Genomic DNA, 19,517 nt, shown 5'->3' with positions numbered 1-19,517 from the left:
CCCGGCCCATTCCACACTCTGTTCTGGTGATCGGATTTGCCAGAGGATGACATGAACTGATTCAGCCTGGTCTGCTCCTGACCCATGCCGAATGCATGCCAGTGGGAAACTTTCCATGGCCTATTCTGGGCTGTTTCCAATCATGCTTCTCGCGCTTACCTGCAGGGACTGTGTCCTGCCAGAGGAGTTGCCCAGGCTCCTCCATCAGAACCCCTCCCAATGCCAGATTTTGCGCTTGCCAGGGGGTTCTTGAGCCAACCCTACTCAGTTCACCTCCTGTCCTAGCAGGAACAGTGGCTTTTCCTGGCTGGCTTTCACCCCATTCTGACTCTTGTTGTTGGATGTTTCAGCCCAGCCATGGCTCGTCCATACCCACATACAGCTCACACATGGCTCAGAAGGGGATTGAGACCCAGCCTAGTCAGTCCCACATCTACCCTGTTTCTCCATAACACCAGATGGTGCTGGGATCTGAACCGGCCTGGTGCATCCAATCCCAGCCCACACTAGTGCCTCGGGTGACTGCAACTGTTTCCTAGATAGAACGCAGCCCCCATTCCAGCACATACACCCCTTGGTGGGAACCTCATCCCAGCTGTGGCATCCCAGATTGGGACCGTTCCTAGCTGTAAATCACGCACCTGCACATGGTTGCTCCGAGGACCATTAGGTGCCAGCCTGCTAGACAAGCCGGAGCTTATCTTTTACTTGATAGGTGTTCAAAGCTCAGCATTATTAAGGGATTGGAAGTTCTTCAAAGGAAGAGTTACTGGCATTGGGAATCTTTAGGATTGACTCAGATCCCAGAAACAGTGGGGTCACTCTAGAGCTATCTCAGCAGCGATTCAGATGTCCAATACCCCAGAGCTCCCCGGCCGGACCCAGCCCGCCATGAGCCATGGGCACATGGCGGACTGGGTTCGGGATCCGAGCTAGACGTCCTCTCCCGCAGCCCTCGGCTCGCCTCTGGCAGCCGGAGGTTAAATCCCGCAGGCCCGAGGTTGCGCCCCTCCCCAATCCCGTTCACCCACCACCCAATGAGGGTGTTGGGTGGGTCCCGGACATGCCCAGTCACGGAGGCCTCCCCCCTCGGCGTACTCACCCCAGAAGGAAGCAGGCCGCACTCAGGCATGTCCGGGCCCAGCCCGCCATGAGCCATGGGCACATGGCGGACTGGGTTCGGGATCCGAGCTAGACGTCCTCTCCCGCAGCCCTCGGCTCGCCTCTGGCAGCCGGAGGTTAAATCCCGCAGGCCCGAGGTTGCGCCCCTCCCCAATCCTGTTCACCCACCACCCAATGAGGGTGTTGGGTGGGTCCCGGACATGCCCAGTCACGGAGGCCTCCCCCCTCGGCGTACTCACCCCAGAAGGAAGCAGGCCGCACTCAGGCATGTCCGGGCCCAGCCCGCCATGAGCCATGGGCACATGGCGGACTGGGTTCGGGATCCGAGCTAGACGTCCTCTCCCGCAGCCCTCGGCTCGCCTCTGGCAGCCGGAGGTTAAATCCCGCAGGCCCGAGGTTGCGCCCCTCCCCAATCCCGTTCACCCACCACCCAATGAGGGTGTTGGGTGGGTCCCGGACATGCCCAGTCATGGAGGCCTCTCCCCTCGGCGTACTCACCCCAGAAGGAAGCAGGCCGCACTCAGGCATGTCCGGGCCCAGCCCGCCATGAGCCATGGGCACATGGCGGACTGGGTTCGGGATCCGAGCTAGACGTCCTCTCCCGCAGCCCTCGGCTCGCCTCTGTCACTAGATATTTTTAAGGATTTATTTATTTGAAATAAGTTTATCAGAAAGAGAGAGAAACAGATTTCTTGTGTCCTCTGTCTCAGTCCCTAGATGGCTGCAGTGACCAGGGCTGGGCTGGGCTGAAACCAAGTGCTTCTTCCTGATCTCATACTTGGGTATCTGGGGCCCATCTTCTGCTGCTTTTCCTATGCCTTTAGCAGGAAGCTGGATTGGAACTGGAGCAGCTAGACACAAACCAGTGCCCCACGGGATACTGACACTGCAGGCAGTGACTTGAGCCATTGTGAGACAACTCTGGTCCTGTATGTAGAAAAATTGATGTTTCATTTCCCTGCTAATTTTCTTTGCTTGTATTCTTATAACTAAGTTAGGGAATTTCCTAAATTTCCTGAGTAGATTCTTAATTCTTATTGCTCTGTTCACTTTCTGCCCCTTCATTATACATTGCAGAGTTAAGTAAATGGAGCTCAGGAACATAAATGAATTGTCAGAGGATGCACATTTTTTTCCAAACTGTACCTACAACTGAAATCTCATGAATTGTAGTCTGGGGTTTAGGAATGCTGCACATCTTTCCAGCCATGTAAAGCTTAGAGAGAATTTGCAGTGAAATATTCTCTACGGGACCATTTTCTTTTCCAGTGTACTCCTGAACTCTGAAGCGGCAAGCTAATTCTAATACTAGCTGACCACAAAATAAAAAAAAACAGACCACTTAAGAACTGGAGAAAGCCTAATTCATGTATTTCTCCATTTTCTGTTAGGTATTTGTCCACTTGAACCAGAGCCAAAATATGTAGGTAATTACATGGGTTCTTAAAACTTGAAATTTTTCAACCCTGTCAGATTTTAAAGGAAATTGTACCATGTAGTTAAAGTCAAGAGTGGTTCCTGCTTCTTTTGTCTATCACTTCTTTCTCATAAGTATCAAAAAATAAGAGTTGAGTGTATTCTGAAATTTTGGACGGGGTGGTAGGGTGTACCTGAATATGGACTCCTGTTGCCACTTGAGGCTGCAGGTGAAGGTGAGGACTTTCTCCCATCAAAACTCCGATGCACTTTGAAGTATTTGGATATTTCTTTGGCAACCCAAAGCTCCAAGTCCATCCCACAAAGTTCTGACTGCAGTACTCAGGTAAGACTCCTTGTGGATCTTGGCCCTCAAAAAGAGAATGACTTTAAAAAAAAAAGTCACAGAATTGGGGTAGGGGAATATAACCACTGTGAATATAGAGGTTAGATGTACATTGTTCACTGTATTAGAAGCATCAGTGAAAATGGATAATCAGAAACTAGTTGACATTAGATTAGGAAAGATCCAATTTCTAAGGAGAATTTTATGAAGATAGTGCAGAGAACTTTAAAATAGAGACCTTGGGGTGCAGATGTTTAGAATATCTTTTCCTTGTGCGTTTAGGTAAAGAATTTTACAGCTGTGTTGTGCCAGAGATGTGTGTATGTATGTTCCCTTAGAATCACAGAGATGACCAAATGAGGGGCCTGGAATCCCTGAGGAATACAGATGCAGACCTAGTAATTAACTTGTCATATGCTTGAGTGTCCTCAGCACCTCCTCTAGCCAGTGCCTACAGACATGCCAGTCCCCTCTCCTAAACTGTTCGTGGATTTGGTGAGGACTTCCTGCCATGGTGACCTCTGGGCTCTGCTTTGGCCCCTAGAGAAGAGAACTGGAAGACTAGACATGAGCCGTGTGCTGTGGACCAGTCATAACCAACCAGAGACTTTCTTCTCTAGAGTGGGAATTTTGATCTGTACTCGCTGCTAGAGGACATTGTGAGCAGAAAAGTGGACGATGTGTGTGAGGATGCTTGGTGGTTTTCCTCAACCTGTTGAATCCTCATAGAGAAGAAGTGCACGCATGTCTCTTCACTCTGTCCTGTACTTAACCTCTTCCCCCAAGTATTTACTCAACTGAGAGTGGCCAAGTATTAACCAGAGAAGATAAAACAAGCCTGTGTCCCACATCAGAGTGCTTGGGTTTGGGTCCCAGCTCCACTCCCCATTCCAGCTATCTGCTCTGTTCACCCTTGTTGTAAATATTCATCAGTACCTCATTCACTGTTCACATGAAAGGTGGGATTATACTTTCCTTCTGAATTTTTTCTAGTCAACAACATATCCTGGATATATTTCCCTTCTAGCACCCAGATAACCTCTACATTGATTTTCATGGCTGCATGGTCTTCCATGGTGGCAATGTTGGAATAGGTACACAACAGGAAAAATCATCTCTTACTAACTAGAGTATCCCATTCTTCCACTTAAGATGACTTTTTACTCTTAGGAGAAAATGAACTAAGCTTCTCACCAATAAAGTTCTCTTGTTGACCAGAATTGTCATGTATGAGGATACTTGGAAAAGTCCATATTGAAATGGAATTAAAAGACAAATTTGGAGCCGATTTTGTGACACAGCAGGTTAGGTTAAGCTGCCACCTGCAATGCAGGGATCCCCTACTGGGTGCTGGTCTAAGTTCTGGCTAGTCTACTTTCAGTCCCTGCTCATGTATCTGGGAAAGCAGCACTGAATAGCCCAAGAGTTGGTGTCCTTGGCACCCACATGGGAGACTTGGAGTTAGCTCCAGGCTCCTAGGGTTAGTATGGCCAGCTCTTTGGCCATTGGGGACTGAACAAACCAGCCTATGAAAACTTACTTTCTCACACACACACTCTCTGCTTTTCAAATTAATAATTCGATCTTTCAAAAAAAAAAGATTTACTTTTTATTGGAAAGTCAGATATACAGAGAAGGGGAGAGACAGAGAAGAAGGTCTTCTGTCTGATGATTCACTCTCCAAGCGGCTACAACGGCCAGAGCTGCGCTGATCTGAAGCCAGGAGCCAGGACTTCTTCTGGGTCTCCCACATGGGTGCATGGTCCCAAGGCTTTGGGCCATCCTCAACTGCTTTCCCAGGCTGCAAGCAAGGAGCCAGATGGGAAGCGGGGCCCATATGGGATCCTGGCACATGCACAATGAGGACTTTAGCTGCTAGACTACCACAGCAGGCCCACAATAAATCAATCTTAAGATAAATTTACTTTGATGCAAAAATATTGGAAAGCCACACTTATGTATTATGGAAACTTTTTCCATAATACACATTTTCATGTGCATTTTGAAGACCCTTTTTCATGTACATAGACTTGAGAATTTTTGTAGCAAGATAAACCCCTCCATTTTTCTGTTCGCTTTATGAAGTGCCCAGGTACTGCTCTTCCCCTCATCCTCTACTCTTAAATCACATGGGCCCTCTTTAATTTCCTCACTGTATGCTGTGTTTCCTTCCCCTATGTCTTCTACCTGAATTCTTAGTTTCGCTTGCAGACCCATTTTCTGCTTAACTTCTGATTAGCTCCTAATCCATTTAAGGCAGATGTCAGCTTAGTGGCATTTCCTCAAGGTATGCTTACCTTGGCAATGAAAGGCAAGTTAGACCTTTTTGATACAGTCTGCCAGGACTTTGTCCTCCACCCTTGAACAATTAGTATTACCATTTATAATTTTATCACATACTATATAAAATATGCATTTAAACATACACATATATGATTATTGACTTCTTAAAAAATGATTTTATTCATTTTTATTGGAAAGGCAGATCAGATGCACAGCGAGAAAGTTCTTCCATCCACTGATTCACTTCCCAAGTGGCTAAAACAGCTGGGACTGAGCCAGTCCAAAGCCAGAAGCCAGAAGCTTCTTCTGGGTCTCCTACATGGGTGCAGGATCCCAAGGCTTTGGGTCATCCTCCACTGTTTTCCCAGACCACAAGCAGGGAGCTGGATGGGAAGTGAAGCAACTGGGACATGAACTGGCACCCATATGGGATCTTGGCACTTGCAGTTTGAGGATTTAGCCTTTGAGCCATTGCGTTTGGCCCAAATTAACTTCTACCTCACAAAGTTGTCTCAGTAGTGGTTGTGATCCATAAGTCATGAAATCAGTTTAAAATGTTATGACAAGCTCTTTCAGAAACTAAAACAGAATAGAAAATTACACATTTATAGTATTATTTCCTTGTAAGACTTTTTCTTCAGATTGATAATTGTAACTACATAGACACACAGACATGGGTGTGCGTTAGTATGGTATAAAATGTGTTTCTTTTATGGGTCTTGATCTAGAAAGATTGAAAGCAGAGCCAGCATTGTGACCCAGCAAGTTAAGGCACTGCCTGTGATGTCTGCATCCCATATGAGCACAGGTTCCAGCCCCTGCTGTTCTGATTCCAGCCCACCTGCCTACCAATGTGCCTGGTAAAGCAGCAGAAAATTGGCAAAGTAAACACCAGTGGCCTCTATGGAGTCCTGTACTTCTGGCTTTGGCCCTGTCCAGTGCTGGATGCAACCATCTGGGGAGTGAACCAGTGAATGGAAAAGCACTGTCTGTCCATCTCTTCTGCTAGCTTGAATTCCTCTGAAATAACAGTAAATTTTGTGAGGACAGAAGTTCTCTTTTGTGAGCCCTTCTGTCCCCATCTAGCAGAGAGGCTGCCATAAGTCATACACTCAGTAAATACGCTCATGGGCTAAATGAGGAAATGTGCTCTTTGCAGTGAAAATCACAGCCCCCTGCCTTCTCTGCTAAGACTTGTAGACTTCAGGTGGAAGTAGATGTTAGTGATTGTACCATTGGGCAGTTGAGTCTGCATCCATCCATTGGAGGACAAGAAGCATATTGCTGAGTCACAAGTGTTGATAAGGAAGGATGATATACAAGAGACTAAAGATCTGTCTTAGTTATTTTTCGAGGTTTTTAGAATTGCATAGAGAAGGAGGTAGAGAGGCACAGAGAGAGAGGGAGAGAGATCTTCCATCCATTGGTTTACTCACCAGATGGCCAGAGCTAGGCTGGTCTGTAGCCACGAGCCAGAATTTTCTTCTGGGTCTCTCAAGTTAGTGCAGCGGCTCAAGCCACTTGGATCATATTTGGGTGATTTTCCCAGCCATTAGCAGGGAGCTGCATCAGAAATGCAATAGCCGGGACTCAAACTGGTACCCATGTGGAATGCCAGTGCTTCAAACAGTAGGTTTACCTACTACACCACAGCATCAGTCCTGAAATTTTTTGTATTTTAGTGGTTTGTATTTTGTATGGATAATAGGCCTTAAAATACCATTTTGTTTTATTAACAAATAATGAAATCCAGTTTTTACCTGCTTAAATATTGAGGAAATTCTTAAAATTTTAAGATAATCTACACACACACACACACACACACACACACACACACACACACAGAGCTTATTTCATAAGCTGTTATCTTTGTGTACTTCGGCAATAAAATACTCCTGCAGTTTGGCAAGGTGATACTAAAACCTGGTGTAGTACAACAGCTGCACTGCCTGTTCCCGTGAGGTTAGATTTCCCTTTTTAATCTCCAGCTTCCTGCAACTAAAGACTTATGTCAGCATGTAGTTTGTGCAGCGGTAGATAATGATGAAAGCTTCTTGAATTAACATAGCAAAGAAAAATACTCTGCTGAGTTTACTTGTTTCATATTTCCCTCATGTCTTTGAACAAAATCATTCTCCTAGCATGTCCTACACAGTAGGTAGTTTTATTACATCACGTACTTATAAAATATTTTTGTGACTTTTAAATTCTTCAGAGAACCTGCTAACTCATCTCAGAAAGACAATAGTCTCTGGTTTTAAAGCATGGAGATACTGTTCTAAAGTATTCTGCTCTGGGCTTGTCACAGAACAATAGAGTCTGAGACATAAAACCATGAATTTTACATTTACTTCCGTTAGGAATTTGTGTGCATCATTGAAATTGAGATTGGATTTGAAAGTGTTTAGGCAAAAATTGAGGCTTTTAATTGATTTTATGCTTCTCGTCGGTATCCTTTTAGCACAGAGATTTTGTCTAACAAGTCTGTTCATTTACTTTTCCTCTGTTCCTAGGTGCTCCTGATCCCACAGCAGGTGCTAGTATAGATGATGAAAACTGCTGGCACTTAGATGAAGAGCAGGTTCAAGAACAGGTGAAACTGTTCCTCTCCCAGGGCGGGTACCATGGATCAGGGAAGCAGCTGAATTTGCTCTTTGCAAAGGTATGAATTTTATTTTTAAAGAAATTCTCTAAATATATACATATATGTAAACTGTCAGTAGCCATGTTTACATGGGACAGAAGCTTCTTCTAAAGTAAAGGTCAAGGACTACATTAGAAATTCCTGTGTTGTGATATAATTTGCTGAGATCATCTTGGACAACATGCAACTCGCCTGTCTCTCCGAGGCAGTACTAAAGTGGCAGTACTCTATACATTTTTGAAAAACCTCATTCCTTAGTAAAAGCAAAATAAATATCTAGGTGCTGCTTAATTTGTCACATTTCCAAGATTCTTCTTTTCCGAATTTTTCTAAGTGGAGTATAATTTTAAATATAATCGTTAAAAGGTACTTTATATATCTAATGATGTCCGTATCTTTGTTTCAAAAGCATGAGTTTCAGAATCATATAAATCTTTATTTAAATTATAAATTTTATGGATCTTAGCAAATTCTTTGTTAGAAATTAATTAGTGAGGACTCTCCATGAAATAATTAAATATACTTTGACTGTATCCTGCTGGATTTTCTACCTTTGCCTCTACCTACACAGCTATGATACACTTGAATAGCAGAATGTGATACTTGTAACTATTACTAAATAAAGGACTATACTACTGTAATAAAATGGGTGGTAGGGGGTTAAGGAGAAGGGAGGAAGGGAGAAATCCTATGCCTACAGAACAGTATCATGGAAAACTAATAATAATAATAAAAGAAATTAGTTAGTGATAATACAACACCTAAAGTTGTTGTGATAGTAGTGTTAAATGTTAATGTTGAGTTCATTTTAGTCTCCAGGAATTGGTTACTTAAGAACTACAGCTACTTTGGTAGTAAGTTTCTTGTGAGCCAAAATGTGTCTGTTGCTTTAGGTGGAACTTTTAATACCATAAGCACATTATCAAATAAAATGCCTTTTCAATAATATTAAATTAGTATATTTCCACTGAAGATACAGTAGTCAGGAATACCAAGGTCTCCACATGAATGGCAGGGACCCAAGTTCTTCAGCCATCATCTACTGCCTCTTCAGGCTGTGCATTAACAGGAGACTGTCTTAGAAACAGAATAGCTGCAACTCAGCTCCATTATGGATGTTGGTGTCCCAGGCAGCATCTGTACATGCTGCACTATAACCCTAATCCACACCCCCACCATCATGCCCAGGTCAAAATCTTACTTGCTGAATCTGTGGCAGTACACATTTTTGAAATGTTCATTTTGGACTTCCCTAGTTCTTCTTTTATTTGGGAAATGTAGCTTAAGAGTACTGGATAGAACTTGAGCAGCCTTGAGCTCAAGAGGCCAACGTATTAGATCGGTAGTTATTATTCTGCTTTGTCGATCACTCCTGGAAGGCAAGAGAGGTCTTGACCCTACAGCTCTGTCCATTTCCTTGTAACCGTTGCAGAAACAGCCCCATCTGTGCAAAAGTGCATGACCCTCTGAATTCCTCAGATCTAATCAGCTGTGGTTTGAAAACTTAGCTAGGCTTATATGCCCTGGATGTTCGCAGACTTTTTTCTTGTCATTAATTCTTAAATGAAGTGTCATACTTATTTATATAGTCTTTATTGTTGTATTAGATAAATTAAAATACTTGAGGTGATTTTAAGTGTATGAAAGGATGTGTGTGGGTTATATGCAAACACTATAATTTTTATGAAGGGATTTCAGCATCCTAGGATTTTGGTATCACTTGGGAAAGGGAGTCCTGGAACCAGTCTTCCACATGCACTGAGGGGCAACTATACTCTGCTGCTCTTTATATAAAAAAACTTTAGTGAGAACTTACTGAAATTACTAACATATCTGAAAAAACTGCAGAACGTTCACTATTGTAAATATTATTTTAAAAAAACCTTTGATGAGAACTCTATGTTGTGCCAATTGTATATTGGTAAGACTGTTAAATAACAGGACAGATGCTGTTCTTTAAACATTATCAGATCCGTTTGGAAGAGTCCTCAAGACTTGTCAGTGGACTACACTGAAGGTTCTGTGACATTGGTGGCAAATAAAATCAGATGGAGAGTCATGAAGGTGCTAAACTGTTTATTGTATTTGTATTGTATTGTTGTTTTCTATGGGCTAGCTAAATTACAGCATCTCAGCTCCGTGAAGAGCAGTGCCATACCAAAATCTGTGGTACACTTAGGTTTGGTTGCCTGTTTTTGCTCCCAGATTTTACCTCTGTGGTTTGTCAGAGCCTGATTATCTGGTTGTTTACTTTGTAGGATAATATCTTGAAGCATAAAGCACACCTGGTTTAGTAAGAATACCACTTTGAAGGAGAGCCTAAAAAAAAAACTTTACAGTAGACATGGGAAATGTAATTTCATCACTTTCCTTAATCATATATATCAGACCCAAGCAAATTTTTGTAGTTGGAAAGTTAAGGAAATTTCTTTTCCTCATATTGATTCTAAAAGATAATTTAAAATAATCAGTGGTCATTTCTCTTGATTGAATTTCAATTAAGAATATAGTGCTAAAAATAAAGTGAAAATCAGATAAAAACAAAAACAAACAAAAAGAATATAGTGCTGTTTCAAACTAGTTTTATTTGGTTATGAGGGCTGATGTGAAGGTTTAATCTTTTCTGCCCCTTTCTCAGAAGAATTAAAGAGAGGTGGTTTGTCTCAGGTATTTCTCGGTTCTCAAACATTTTCCTAAAGAGTTGTTTTTCCTCACTAGGTGCGGGAGATGTTGAAGATGAGAGACTCCAACGGGGCCCGCATGTTGACCCTGATAACCGAGCAGTTCATGGCTGACCCTCGCCTGTCACTGTGGAGGCAACAAGGCACTGCGATGACCGACAAATACAGGCAGCTCTGGGATGAGTTGGGTAAATACATTTCCTGACACATCGCCCTTGAGCTGTACCTGGATAGAAACATAGAGTTGAACATCAGAAGAACATGATCCTAAGAATAATGCTGATGAGCCAGCTCCTCCTGCCTGTCCACTCAGGACAGGATAGGAAGAATGGGGACTTGGGCTGACATTTACAGTTGACATCCCTGGCAGGCTTGCGGGGAAGGAAGCACAGGAATCTACCTTGAAAGAATTTGCTGGAAAAAAAGAAAAATCAGTACTGTTTTTAAATAGCGTTTTGTGTTATAGGCTTTTTTTTTTTTTAATTTCCAGATTAATGCAGTCAGTTCAGCAAAAATCTGGAGTCTGGCTTCCCCCACCTCCTCACTTTGGAATTGTTAAACGTGGTTTGGATATTCGCTTTATTTTTGGCTGCTGTAGATGGACTCTCAGCATGGAAAGGACACAGCATACTCTAATGTTTATTGCTTTCTAGATATCTGGTGGTTGAAGATATAGATGTAGCAAGTGGCTGAAAAAGAAAGGCATCCGCCAGACACCGAGGCAGTGCTGAAGTTCTGAAGTTCTGTGGGGATGTTCTCAGGAAGTAGTGCATCTGCACTTGTGATCTTTCCATCAAGAAATCTATGAGAAATGAAGACTTGGCAAGCCTTTAGTGCTTGCCTTTTCTGGGAGGAAATTTGCTGATGGTATTCAGTGCATCCCAATGTTAGTGAACCAAGAGAAGCTTCTGTGTGTAGTTAGCACGTAATCACCAGAATCAGAAGGTTGTTTTGAGATGATCTGGTTTACAAATGAGGAAGCTAGATGGAGTTCAGGGAAGTTACGGCCCTTCCCTAACATGACATTGAGTGATCTAGAGTTAGGTAGGAAGTTGGTGCACAATTTGACGTCAGGATTTTCTTTTTCCATTGATGAGATGTATGGGCAGAAACGGTTTTGGATACAAGTTTTGATTCTCTTCTTTGCTGCTCACCAACTGTCAGACATTTTTTTTTAGCCTGATGCTTTTTATTAAGTGTCTTGGTACATTCCCTTGATCTTCTGAAATAGTGATAGTTACCTTTGCCCTAAAATTTCGAATCTATAGTAGATTATTTCTGTGTTTTGGAATGATATTTGGGGCACAATTGGTAATTAAAAAAAGACAGTATAATGTGAAATTTAAACAAATGCTCTTTACTCTTTGTAGAATAGCACATGAGTTACTTTCGCAAGTAAAGCCTCTTCGATTTTGTAATTGTATTGCCTGTTGAATTGGCTAGTTCATTGGTTAAGGTAAAAAGGACTAGCTAATGAAGAGAACCATTTAAGAAAAAAAGGAGCTAATGAAGAGAACCATTTAAGAAAAAAAAATTAGTGGATTACTACTAAGCAAATAAAATCTAGAGATTCGGCATTTGCAGAAACTTGGAATTGTAAATAACTGATTAGGAGGAAAAATACCAGCCACGTTGTCTGGTTACCAGAACACTGTACAAGTGATATAGTTGAGTGATATTTGTTTTGTTTTGTTTTGTTTTGTTTTTAATAATCTTACTTAGTTTATTAGGGAACAAAGTATCAAGGGCTACAGGGTGAAAGTGGGTAATACCATTGTTTCCACAGCAATATCATTTTACCCTGTATCTTGGGTCAGGGAAAAAAACAAAGGGAAAAGCCCCACCAAACCTCCCACCCATCCCAGATCCCCAACGGGAGGCACACTGTGAGGGTCCTGCTCATACAGTTTTGATTGTTCATCAGTTCTGGATTGCTGCCAATATCTCAGTTCCAATCGCAATGAACCCTATTCAGAATCCACTGGCTAACAGTCTCTTCATGGTTGGGGTTCTAAGATCAGCAGTTCAGTTGGAGGGATCTCTCTCCAAAGAAACTTCGTCTGAGATGATCCCAGGCCTGATTCTTGCACGAGTTTGCTAGTACAGAGTCCGACACCATCCGTCACACCAATCAGCTTATGCTCATGCTGGTCGTTGGGATTACTGGGTTCGTTCTGTTTCTAGCCCTGTCTTTCTCGTGAACCAACGGGTGTTGTAGTCCAGTTCGATTCTGCCCACTTCATACTTGGTCCTCACGCAAACAGGTTGGAGCTGCAGCCTAGTTGGGGCGACTCCCCATAACCCCCACCAGTTCTGCCCCCTACCCTGGTTCCCATGGTTGCCAGTACACACCACAGGCTTGTCAAGTCTATCCCACATCCTGTTTAGCTCTCGCAAAGTGATATTTGTGATATTTACATTTAATCCATGATCATAACTCACCTTTCCAAGTTGGTTTTAAAAAGTTCGTTCCTCAGCCCTGAGTCAAAAGTACAGATTCTCATTAGCTGCAAGTTCTTACCAGCTGGTATGGTTGTGACCTCTGATGGAGTTGTATCTAATTAAGGACCAGGCTTTACATAAGTTCAGTCCTTTGATTTCAGTCCGAGAGGAAGAACATCACTCCCTGCCTGTGTTGCTTTTGTTTCTGTCTGCTCTTCCTCCAGTCACCACTAAACAGTAGATTTCTTATATGTCCCCTGATGTTAGGCAGAGGTCACTTGCCATTTTAATGAGGCCTAAGTTCTGTGAAGAATCCTATGTGGAAGTAACAATAGCTGTCACATCTTAATACCCATTCACCAAAAAATTAACTAAAAGTTGCTTCTGGACTACAAAAGGAAGGGCTTTTGCTTTTTAATGAAATGAGGGAATTTGACTTTGTGCCCCTGCACAGGACTCACATTGCTTCAAGGCTCTGCTTTGGAATTAAGTGCTGAGCACTGCCAGATGCCAGACATTGAGAAGAGGCTGAGTTTTGTCGGCAAATGGGATCTGCAAGTTAATTGGTGTTTTCTGCAGGCTTCTGGCTGTGAAATGAAATTGGAAGCCCTTTAGCCACATGGATAATACAGGACCTGAATACAAATGTCACATGTCACCATCAGGACCCACTGTGAGACAATAGTGTTCCCACTCCAACACTGCACCATTACAGATCATTTAAATATGGGGATTACATTTAAACTAAAAGCCCCATTTGCCTTTTACTGCAATTTAAATGTCCTCTTAGCAAAAGCTAAGTGACAAATTAAATGAAAAAAGTGCCCACATTTTTAAAGCTGTAATGCAAAACAACCTTTTATTGCTTCTCATGTGCCACGAATGAATCATTATACTTGTCAACCCTAAACCAAGCCATAATTGGAGCAGCTACTGTTATCAAAGTGGGGCTGCTCTGTGACAGCTTAATAAAGCCGAAACTGTTAAATTAAATCTCAGATGCTTAACTCCTTAGCACCAGTGTATTCCATGGGTCCATTTCTGGCTGTGACCAATACACCAGGAAAAAAAAATTCTGGCATGAAAGCCTGAATCAAATGAACGTGTACAAGTGAGGGTGGCTTACCCAAGTGGCTGTGGAACACGCAGATTGTCAGCACAAGATGGCACCTGTTTTCAAAGTGCCAGTTCTCTGCCCCAAGACTGTCACTTTTTCTCTGTTGCACACTTTGTGTATTAGCCATAGGCCCGATTTCTCCCTCACCAATTCTCTAGCCAATGGACTGATTGTTCCTGGCTCTTCTTTCTTTAATGCTCATTTTGCCTGAGCTCATTTTGCCAGTTTTTGTTATTTACTCCCTACCTTCCATAATGCTCTATAAAATAGATGCCCATGCGTGGCTTTAAGATCTTATTTAGTGCATCTCATTTACAGTTACATTTATCTTACATGTGAATCAGTTTTTCAAATACTGATTTTTCTCTACCTACTTACTGTTCATTTTCCCAGTACAGCTGTATTCTCAAATGAGTAGTGCTATATAATAAGCAGCTATAAGGAGAAGTATGTATTGAAGAGTCCTACAACAGGAAATCCCGTGTCAGCAGTAGAGATTGCACATTTAATAGAAGCTGTAGAGCACACACTTCTGTATTTGCATTCTTTTTTTCAGTGACATGCAAATTTTCTGGAGGGCAGATCACAGAAATAACTCTGATTTCAAAGAACAACCCAATGCTGCCTGGTGGTGAGCATACCTCCTGTTCGCCCTAATGGCTGTCTGTGCTGCACACTTAATTACTGTGGGGGTCTTCAGGGATGAGGAGAGAGAGTAACCTCTCATCTGCGTTGATGGGTCTCTTTCCATAAATGTCTTCCTAGACTGTAATTTTACTTTGCTTCAGAAAACTATAGGTTGTGGCTGCTAGTCTATTAAAATCTAATTAAAATGGATGTCATTAGAGGCAATAGTTAAGTAAGATTTAATTACAGTTTTATCACAGGGAAAAAATTCTTGAATTTTCACTTTCGAGTGTTATAGCATGTGATTTTTTTCCCTCATGTTTTACGCAGTTTTTTGAGTTTGTTTTGTTTTCCCTTGGAGTCCTTCGCTGGTCTTTGTGTTATGTCAGTTCCTAGCTCTCAGAGGGTAGGCTGCCTCGGTAGGATTCTGGGCGAGCTGAGTAACGTCAGGTGATCACTCTCAGAGTTCCTTCCACAGCTTCTCATCTGTGGGACCTAACTCTGCACAGGAGCAGAAGAAGCCATAAGTAGATGTGTCTTTCCCATTTTACTCCCCCATGAAAGGTTTGTTCAGTCATTTAATTGTTGCTAAGCAGCAGCAGTAATGTTTCCTAGCAGGGGCTAAGATGAGTGGATACAGATCTAGGGCCTTTTGAACCAGGATGCATTAAACCATATTCATCAACAGAGAACTCAGTGCAGCAATTGGTACCACAGTTACTGCAAAACACTAGATACCTGCTCCATGTATCCAGTGTGCTGACCTGTCTACCATCGCAGAGCATGTAGTGCTTCCTCACACCTAGTCATATGTTCTTAAGTAAGAAGGAAAAATAAATGCTTACATGTTCTGTGTAATTTAGGAAGGTCTTTGTGCACAGCCAGAAAACAGGATTCTAGAAGGTCTGCTGTGCAAGTAATTGGAGAAGTTTCTGGAGAATGCCATCTTAGCATTTCTGAAACCAGTCACTCTTTTAGTTTCTGTGGTAAAGCAGCTTTACCAGTTTTTAAAGTTTGTAGTGGTCAATGAATGGCTAATTGCTTTTTCTGAGAAAAGAAAAGCATTCCCTAGTGATTTGCCTTATAATTAGTTACCTTTTTAAAAAAAATCTTTACTTAAAGTGAACAAATTTCACATTTCCACAGGTTTAGGAGTATGGTGATCTTTCCCACCCACCCTTCTCCTTCCTTACTATATTTTGGAATCTTTACAACGGCATACTTTCATATCACTTTGTGATCACAAGCTTAGCGCTCCATTGGGTAAAAAATTTCAGTAAATAGCAAGTGAAGAGAAAAAAATTATGATTCTTTAAGATTGTAGACACAAGCTGTAAACAATAATCAAACCTCAAGATGTCAAGCTTGCCCATATAATTTTTTTGTACTCTGCATTAGCACAGATCTTTCTGGGCGGCCTTATTTCGGTGGATACCTTTCTGCCAGTTCCATTTCCAGAACTCCCTGTGGCAAAACAGTGTCAGTTGAGACATGGCAACTTCCTAATGAGCCATGCGGAGAGTACAGGCTGACCACTGTGCCTCCGCTAATGCGTTTGTGTTCACCCTTCTTTCTAGAATCTTACGCTGGCCTTTTCACTAGGTATGAGAAGCATTTGCTCTCCAGAGCGATGGATGTTTTGGGTATTTTAGGGTAGATGATACTGGTGATAAGGAAGTAGAGAGATGCAGGCTGGTAACTGAGAACAGTCCTGAGTGAACTGAAGAGATCCCTGATAGAGTGATTTCATTGGAAATTAATACAAAGATTCATATGAACTGGCTTTAAAATGTTTTTGTAGGATATTCAATGGAAGTAAGTTGTAGGGAGGAAGTAATAGTCGTAATCCAAAAAGAAGGAATGTGAGCATGAACAGAGACACGGGTGAGAGAGAACCTGGGAGTGTGCGACTTCATACTCACGGCCAAACATATGGTCCTTAGTGTTACTCAGCCTGGAAGAGGACAAGGGGGAGAGAGTGACATCATAGATCGAGATTTGGGCTTTGTTTTACTTTTCATATTGGTTCAGCAGTGGTAATACAGTCACCAATACTTAATGGATGTGTTGTTTTGTTTAATTCTTACAAAAAAAAAAAAACCATGAGAAAGGTACACTTTTAACCCAAAATTGTATAGCCCGAATCAGTTTATTTCAATAGACTGGCACACGCCTTCTGCCAGGTGGTGTCTCCACTAAAGGCAGAGCAGGTATACCTTGTCCCCAATAAACACTGTATAAAAACTGCCTGGCCACCCATGGCACAATCCTGATTACAGTTGTCAGTTGAGCACACCTCTATTCTACTTGTCTATCTGCATCATGTTTACCAGGGACTCAGACCTCATGTTCTCTGAAAAAGCAAACACTTTGGTGTAAAATAGCTGAATACATATTGTATCATATAATCTTATCAAACATACAGATGGTGTGTGCTGTAACCTGGCTGCGGTGGTGTTCTCATCCCATTCTCTAGTCCCTTTTGGTAAAGAGCTATGGAGTACTGTAGGGCTCACTGTCTTTTCCCTGGCCTGTGCCAATGCTAATATTGATAGCAGAATTACCAATACTTAGTGATAACCTGTGAGCTGTATGCTGTTCAAACTGTTGCACCGCTCAGCTCCGAAACTCGAATGTGCTGTGTGCTGCTCAGTCTGCTGTCTCCCCACGTTATTCATAGCTCCCTCTGAACACAGAGGCTTTGTCCATTGTGTTGCCCAGGAGGCTCGACTTCCTTCAGCGCTCTTAGAAAATCTGTCTGCTGTTGGGTCCTTATTTACCAGGGCCTGGTTTCTTTCTTTGGGTAGTCCCACTGCTTTCAGTTTCTTAAAACTGAGAGCTCTGTATTCATGGATCAGGGACCTCTGGACTCTGTCTTATTTGTGAGGGTGAGAAGAGGAATTTATTCTCTGCCACTTTCAATAGGCAAAATAAGTTTTAGTTTTGGTCAGAAATTAACGAAAAAGCAGAATGTGTATTTTTGGGTAGTGGGCAGCCCTGTGGTAAGTGTTTCCTGTATTTCACTGTCAGTTGTCCTTTTTTTGACTTCCACGTTAGGATTTGATTATCCATTCAGTGCTCAGTATAGGAAGAGTAGAAATAAAGAAGATTGATAAAAAAATATTGTTAGAAAATAGTAGGTTCTCAGGGTTAAAAGATTGTACAAGTCATTCAATCTGTTATCTAACTAGTTGGGGAATCCTAGTAATATTGATTGTCCAAATTACATAGGTGTGTAATTAGGTAGCTGGTAGCAGTTTGTGTTTTTCTAAAATTACATTTCAGTACAGACTGTGGAGATTTGATTAGGAGGTATGTGCCTCAGAGTGTGATGGAGTTCACTGTGGTGATCCTGTAATTGTATGTTGAATATGCTGATGGTTCTTACCAGGTGGGTTCCAGTTACTTTCATGTAATCTTCTGAGAGTCCACTACTAGCAGATGATACTGCTGACATTGAAGGCTAACACTGATGTCAGAATGGTGTGTAATGTGTCCTATCCTTCCTCAGAACAGTTTCTAGACAAGGTGCCTTCCTATTTTCCCAGTTTCTAGGAGTTAGTACTGCGCTGCACTCACAAAAGAGCCACCAGAAAGCAATCTAAGCTGCTAGAGTTTCTATGTCAATGCAGAGAATGCTGTGGTGGCCGAGTGGAGAGGGCGAATGAAAATGAAGCCAACTGGACTGTGGAGGATGAGAGGATGATTAGGGGAGCTAGAAGGTAGGCTTGTTTATTTTATTCAAATTGCCTGTTTATTTTTTATGAAGCTTGTTGTGGGAAACTTTTTACCATTTCTTATTCCAAGGCAGCAGCCTAAAAAATTGATTCATTCTAAGAATCATCATTTTAAGCCACCATCAAGAACTTTCAAGTTAGGATGAAGAAGTGGGAAAGTTGGGGACAGATCCTCAGGCCATTTACAAAAGTTACCATTGATAAGATAAGATCAGATGGCTTCACCACAAGGGCAGGCGGATGAGAACCCAGGGAAATACAAAGTGGCTGTCCTTACTTGGGGTGTTGAGGCCTTGCTCAGAGAGCCCCCCTGGCAAAGAAGGGAGGAGACAGATCCTGCTGTCAGGGCAGTTTGATTTCCACATGTGACATATCAGATTTTTTATGGAAATTTTTCTAGAATAAAGGATTCTGAGATTAAAAGTACATGCCTGATACTCACTATCGAAAATATGTTTTTAAATAGTCATTTTTCCTTGGAGGTGTAGCAAAGACTGACTTGTTAATTTATATAGATACTTTTTCATATACTTTAGGGGAATGCAGACTGGTAAATGATTTATAGCAAGTGAATTTTTGTTGGCTGCTACCATGAACCACAACAAACTCTGAGGCACCTCCCCCACCCCCCCAAAAAAAGTGCAAGCTAACCCATTGGATCATAATGCTGATCTTGGTATCTGACTTTAGAATTTTTAAATGAAATATTTTTTTGAAGATTTATTCTTTTATTTGTATTGCAAAGTCAGATATACGGAGAGGGGGCTGAGAGACATAGAGGAAGATCTTCCATCCAATGATTCACTCACCAGTGACCACAACGGCCAGAGCCTAGCTGATCCGAAGCCAGGAGCCAGGAACTTCTTTCCAGGTCTCCCCTATGTGGGTGCAGGGTCCCAAGGCTTTGGGCCATCATTGACTACTTTCCCAGGCCACAAGCAGGGAGCTGAATGGGAAGTAGAGCTGCTGGGATTAGAACCGGTGCCCATATGGGATCCCTGCATGTTCAAGGTGAGGAATTCAGCTGCTAGGCCACTGTGCTGGGCCCGAAATGAAGTATTAACACAATGTTGTGAAGTTATCAGATAGGCTTATTAGCAGT

At 42.3% G+C, this 19,517-nt stretch overlaps 1 protein-coding gene across 1 annotated transcript in view; it reads left to right on the top strand.

Annotated features, from left to right (window-relative positions):
- Window positions 1–19,517, top strand: part of ZSWIM6 (zinc finger SWIM-type containing 6) — a 167,482-nt gene that overhangs the window by 106,486 nt on the left and 41,479 nt on the right. The window contains exons 3-4 of the mRNA XM_004583807.3: window positions 7,681–7,829; window positions 10,530–10,680. Of these exons, the coding sequence (XP_004583864.3) occupies window positions 7,681–7,829; window positions 10,530–10,680 (300 nt within the window). The remainder of the gene's footprint in view (window positions 1–7,680; window positions 7,830–10,529; window positions 10,681–19,517) is intronic.

The sequence above is a fragment of the Ochotona princeps genome, chromosome 23 (genome assembly GCF_030435755.1).
Source record: "Ochotona princeps isolate mOchPri1 chromosome 23, mOchPri1.hap1, whole genome shotgun sequence".
In the NCBI taxonomy this organism is placed as follows: domain Eukaryota; kingdom Metazoa; phylum Chordata; class Mammalia; order Lagomorpha; family Ochotonidae; genus Ochotona; species Ochotona princeps.
Note: the sequence above shows the minus strand (reverse complement) of the source record. Positions and strands in the feature narration are given on the sequence as shown.